Source organism: Macrotis lagotis, chromosome 1, assembly GCF_037893015.1.
Source record: "Macrotis lagotis isolate mMagLag1 chromosome 1, bilby.v1.9.chrom.fasta, whole genome shotgun sequence".
NCBI classification, from domain to species: domain Eukaryota; kingdom Metazoa; phylum Chordata; class Mammalia; order Peramelemorphia; family Peramelidae; genus Macrotis; species Macrotis lagotis.
The window spans coordinates 838,341,810-838,347,594 of NC_133658.1; the positions used below are offsets into that span (position 1 = coordinate 838,341,810).

At 37.0% G+C, this 5,785-nt stretch overlaps 1 protein-coding gene across 1 annotated transcript; it reads left to right on the forward strand.

The window, feature by feature from the left end:
* The first annotated feature begins 4,058 nt into the window (after positions 1–4,058).
* On the forward strand, positions 4,059–5,093 carry LOC141507542 (olfactory receptor 52I1-like). The gene has a single exon (XM_074215296.1). It carries the CDS (start codon positions 4,059–4,061, stop codon positions 5,091–5,093), a length of 1,035 nt encoding a protein of 344 aa, XP_074071397.1.
* The last annotated feature ends 692 nt before the right edge of the window (positions 5,094–5,785 follow it).

The window sequence follows — 5,785 nt, forward strand, 5'->3', positions numbered from 1 at the left end:
CCCAGAGAATGGATGGGATTTGGTTAATGAAATTCAGCAAGTTCATGCTAGTTCAGGGCTAAATAATGGATGCCTTGTCAGTGGAACACTTTTCTTCTGTATTTCCCTATCTCTTTGGTTTTCTGGCTTCCAAGGAGAACAGTGAGTCAGTACCTGAAGAAAAGGTTACTAGACATTCTAGAGAAAAAGGTTGTTCTCTCTGGGAAAAAGGGGAACTGATTTAACAAGTCAGATATCTGTTGAGTAGGGGTACCCTAGAGACAATTGTGTGACACATGGTGGGTAAGCACCCTAGATGGAAGCTTCACTAAAGGTAATGAGTCTAAGCCCTGGCTTAACCTTACTTGTGTCTCATTTCACATCTAACTGATTGGTATAAATTCTTCTTTCCCCAGAATATCAAGTGTGGAGTTCCTGCAAGGACTTTTCTTTCTAGGAAGATAAAGTGTGGATATTGTATGAGGTAGGTAGCTGGATTGAAGGTTTGGGGTCATGCTGACTAAGGCACTTAGAAACTCAGTTTGGAGATATCTTAGATGTCACCTTTGGCTTTAAAATTGTGGGATACAGAGTTATTGCATTCTTGGTCATTTCACTTTTCATCTCTGGGCTTCATCTTCTGTTCCATCTATAAAGTGAGGGGATTAGCACTAGCAGGGATTTCTTTGTAAGTGCTAGTGAGCAAGGTGACAGTAAGCAGGTTTTATTCAGATTCTTCTTCTAGGTTTAAAGGGCCTTTTATGGATATGTATTCCAACTCTTCTATCAATGCAATATAGAACCCCTCTTTCGAGGTATATGGCTTCCCATACTTTGCTTGAATTCACTCTCAAAAGTTAATTCCTTGGTTTTACAACTCTGTTAGTGAAACCCTTTGACTGTACTGAAATGTGTCACTTTTTAACATCTTTCCTTTGATGTCTGCATAGAAGTTCTGTGAAAACCTGACTTTAAATACTGAACAAATTCAATTTAATCCACTTAACCTGAAGAAGGGATAACTTACAGGGATTCTTAATATGAGCTTCTTAAACTTGGTTTAAAAATATTTTGTCAACTGTATTTCAAAATAATGAGTTTTCTATGTAATCCTATGCATTTCATTTTGTTCATTCAAAGTCATTTTTATGAGAAGGGTCTATGGACTTCACCAAAGTGCCAATTGCCTCCATTACATAAAAAATGTGAAGAATCCCTTGAAACTTTCAAAATAATGTAGAAAATGCATCTTTTCTATTATTATCTCTTTTATAAGACAGGGTGTCCTGTCCATGTGGGTCTTAAAATATACTTGTTAATGGCTGTTGAAGTGTCCTTTTTGATCTGATTTATTTCATCAAGGAAATGAGAAGGAAAAGAAAATTTTTACCTCAGATGCCAGTTTTTCTCTTGGTCCTATACCCCTATTAGCACAGTGCTAGCTCTTGAGCAAAATGATTGAGAAAGCTCCTTATTTCACTACAAGCTGACTCATTCAGATAGAGTAGGGGTTCTAAAGGAAATTAAGCAAATAAAACATGATAAAACAGACCAAAACACATTTAGTATAGAGCAGTAGAGAGATCAAATGATTTGCCCCACATCACACAGGAAAAAATGACAGATTATAGCTAACTATTGTGAGTCTAAACATAGTTTCTGTGAGTCTAAATCATTATGTTTTTTCAGTCACATTTTCTGCATTGTAGATTTTGAGCAGCTTTTTTAATGACCTACCTCACAGATGTGTTCCAAGAAAAGCACAAGCACTTTTATAACAAGCTTCACAGTTTATGTGATCTGTTATTGAACTATAGTTTAAAATTAAATTATCCTTTAAAGGGAAAAGAGAAACTCCTGAAACCTCTGAACTGGTGAAATTTGCTTCAGTTCTGGAAAAATTCATGCTGAATATGAGGGAAGTGTTACGTGGCCATCTAAAAAGGTTTCTAGAACTCTAGAATAAATTGAGTAGTATAGTATTCAGAATACAGGGTATAGTAATGATACTGCTCTTCTAGCTGATGCCATCTGCAGCATTGAGTTCTAATATGAGACATTAGGAGCAACTAGATGGTACAGTGGAGAGCACCAGGATTGGAGTCAGGAAAATCTAACTTTAAATTTGACCTCAGCTACTTACTAGCTGTGTGACTCTGGCCTAATCACTAAACCCTGTTTGTCTTAGTATCTTTATTTCTAAAATGAACTGGAGAAGAAAATGGCAAACCACTATAGTATCCTTGTCAAGAAAATTCCAAATGAGGTCCAAAAAGACAATTAGATATGTTTGAAATGACTGGATGGTGAGTTGTCTTCTCTATTGTGGTTCCCACATGATCCCCTATTCCTTCTTGTGAGCATATGGCTATGGTCAAACTGGCATGTATTAACTACATTCCCAGCAACCTCTATAACTGAACTGACTCTTCCATTGCTCTGGACAACCAACAACACAGGATCACAGTCAGTCAACAAGCATTCATGAACAGTACCTAGTAGGGGCAGCTAGGTGATGCAGTGTGTGTAGAGCACTGGCCCTGGAGTCAGGAGAACCTGAGTTCAAAATCTGACCTCAGGTACTTAATACTAACCTAGTTGTGTGACCTATGGGAAGTCATTTAACCCCATTGCCTTGAAAAAATAAAGAAGTAACTAGTAGATAGATAACACTTTAAGATTTTAAAAATGCTTTATAAATACAATATGGCACTATAATGTCCCCATCTCAGAATAATCATGGGAGGTAGGTGCTATGATTATCTGCATATTAAAGATGAGAATACAGAAATAGATGTTAAGTGATTAATCCAGAGTCATAAGAATTTCTGAGAAAGAATTTAAACTCTGTTATTCCTGAATGCCAAGTCCAATATTCTAATTAACATGTTCTTTAATTGCTTCCATATACCAGGTATCAAGTCATTGTGACAACTACTGACAATACAAAGAAAAGGGGGAAAAACAACCAAAAAACCATAGCACCATAATTTCTTTCTACTTTCCTAGAGATATAAGAAGGAAAAAAAGAGTAAATCACAAATAAGAGGAAAAAATGTTGCAAATGATTTTTCTCCATTTCCAATGAAGTTCTGTTTGCCAATTAATGCAGATATATATATATATATATATATGCATGTATGTATGTATATAGAACCTTATCTATCTACAGCTCAGAGAATTTTCCATTTCATATTTTTAAAAGTTTGATTTTTTACCATGCAGAAAAGCTTACAATGGGAAATGGGTACCCTAGGCATTCATATTGATTTCTTTGGAAAACTCCCTTTTATCCTCTTCATTGAACTTATTTATTTCTGGTGACATCATAATTTTACTTTGAGAGCTTCCTTTTCCCTTTTACAGATGAGGAAAGAAGACCAACAGGGTAAAATGATTTGCCCAGGATTACACTTTTAGTAAATGTCTGAGATCAAATTTGAACTCAGGAAGAGGAGTCTTCCTTTCTCCAAAGCTGATGTTCTATCAATTAGGCCACTAATTACTCCATGCATGTTTATGTAGATATAGACATATCAGGTTATATGTATTTGTATGTATGTAGGCAGCTAGGTGACATAGTGAATGCAATACTGGGGAAGGAGTCAGAGAGCTTCTTCTTGAATTTTAAACTCAGATCAGATACTTACTAGCTCTATGACCTTGGCAAAGTCACTTAATTTTATATCACTTAAGTGTCCTTATATGTAAACAATAGGGTGTGGACTAAATGACTTTTGAGATCCTTTCTAGTTCTAAATTTATGATTCGATTTGATTCCATAACATGGATGTAAGTGAAGCTCAAAAGATATAATATCTATAAGGCACTTTGCAAACTTTAAAATTTCATGTATTGTTATTACTAAAGTTTAGACAGAAAAATACTATAGAAATGTAAATTCAGAACAAAGGAAAGGTGCCTTCATTCCCCTCCCCCCACTTCATATTATTTTTCTAAACTATAACTATAACTATATATATATATATATATATATATATGTACACACACATACATATATGTGTGTGTGTGTATATATGTATTTTGGTTTTATCTATAGGAAGGAAGTCTTTCCAGTGATGCTGAATTCACTGTCCAACCACACAGCATTGCTTCCTGCTACATTCTTCCTCATGGGTGTCCCAGGCCTTGAGGAAGCCCACCTCTGGCTAGCCGCCCTACTCAGCACTATGTACACTATGATCCTCATGGGAAACAGCTTCATCATGACTGTGATCTGGGTAGACCCTGCACTTCATGAGCCCATGTATTATTTCCTATGTGTCCTGGCTGGTGTGGACATCATTATGGCAACATCTGTGGCCCCGAAGATGCTAAGTGTCTTTTGGTCAGGCAATGGAACAATTACCTTCACTGCCTGCTTCACTCAGATGTATATTGTCCATACATCTACAGCCATGGAGTCTGGACTACTCTTAGCCATGGCTTTTGACCGCTATGTGGCCATTTGCAAACCCCTCCATTATAATGCAATTCTCACACCACAGAAAATTCTGGGCATTAATGCAGCCATTGTGTTGAGAGCCACCATTGTCTTAATACCTCTGAGCTGGATGGTGAGTAATCTTCCCTATTGTGGCTCACACATGGTCCCCCATTCCTACTGTGAGCACATGGCTGTGGCCAAGCTGGCATGTGCTGACCACATGCCCAGCAGTCTCTATAGCTTAATTGGCTCCTCTGTTGTTGTGGGCATTGATGTGGCCTTCATCACTACCTCCTATATTCTTATCCTTAAAGCTGTATTTAACCTTTCTTCTCAGCATGCTAGACAAAAAGCCCTTAGCACTTGTGGCTCCCATGTGGGGGTTATGGCCCTTTATTATTTCCCTGGTTTAATTTCTGTCTATATAGATTGGGTGGGGAAGGATATGGTGCTTATGCATACACAGGTGCTGTTAGCTGACTTATACTTAGTTATCCCACCCACATTGAATCCTCTTATCTATGGCCTGAGAACTAAGAGAATCTGGGAGTGGGTAAAGAGTCCACTGGTCACCAACTTCCCCAGGCATCATTTTGTGAACTCCCAAAAGGAAAACAGACCTAATGAAATGGGAAACAGATCCACAGAAAGAGTAGGCACAGGATAAGTAGAGATTTTGTAAAGTTGCTTTCACATCATCCTTTTTCAATGGGACTAGTCTCCTATGTAGGTAAGGATGACAAGCACTCAGTGTGGTTGGAAGTGTACAAAATGTCCCAAGGACTCTGACATGCTTATGTGGGAACCTTAAGTTCTAATATTATAAGTTTTTTTGTATTTTGAAAGCTTGTTAATCATCAGAAATCTGTTTTGGAAAAAACAAATACCCCTGAGAGAAATTTAAGAAAGAAACCTGATAAAGCTTTGCTTATCTAATAATTTCCTATCTTGAGAGGTAGGTGAAATGCCAGTCATTGCTACCAAATAAGTTGTCTTATGTTGTACCCTGATAGCTGGGGTTCTTAACCATATTTGGTGGGGTAGGGAATCATTTAGGTCTCCACAGGCAGTTTGTGAAACCTAATGACCATTTCTTAGAAAAATATTTTTAAAATGTTGTAAAATATTAAAATATCTTTAAAAAATTTAAAATACATAGGATTATAAAGGAAAGCAATTATATCAAAATAAAGGTGTGGGGTTTTTTTCCATTTCAACTTCACAGATATTCTTAAACACTTTCATGAATGGTTTAAGGAACTCCATGAGACAATACTGAGAACCTTTGCCATTTAGGATGGTATATGCCCCTAAAAAATTCTTTTTGGGAGCAGTTACATGGTGCAGAGGATAGAGCAC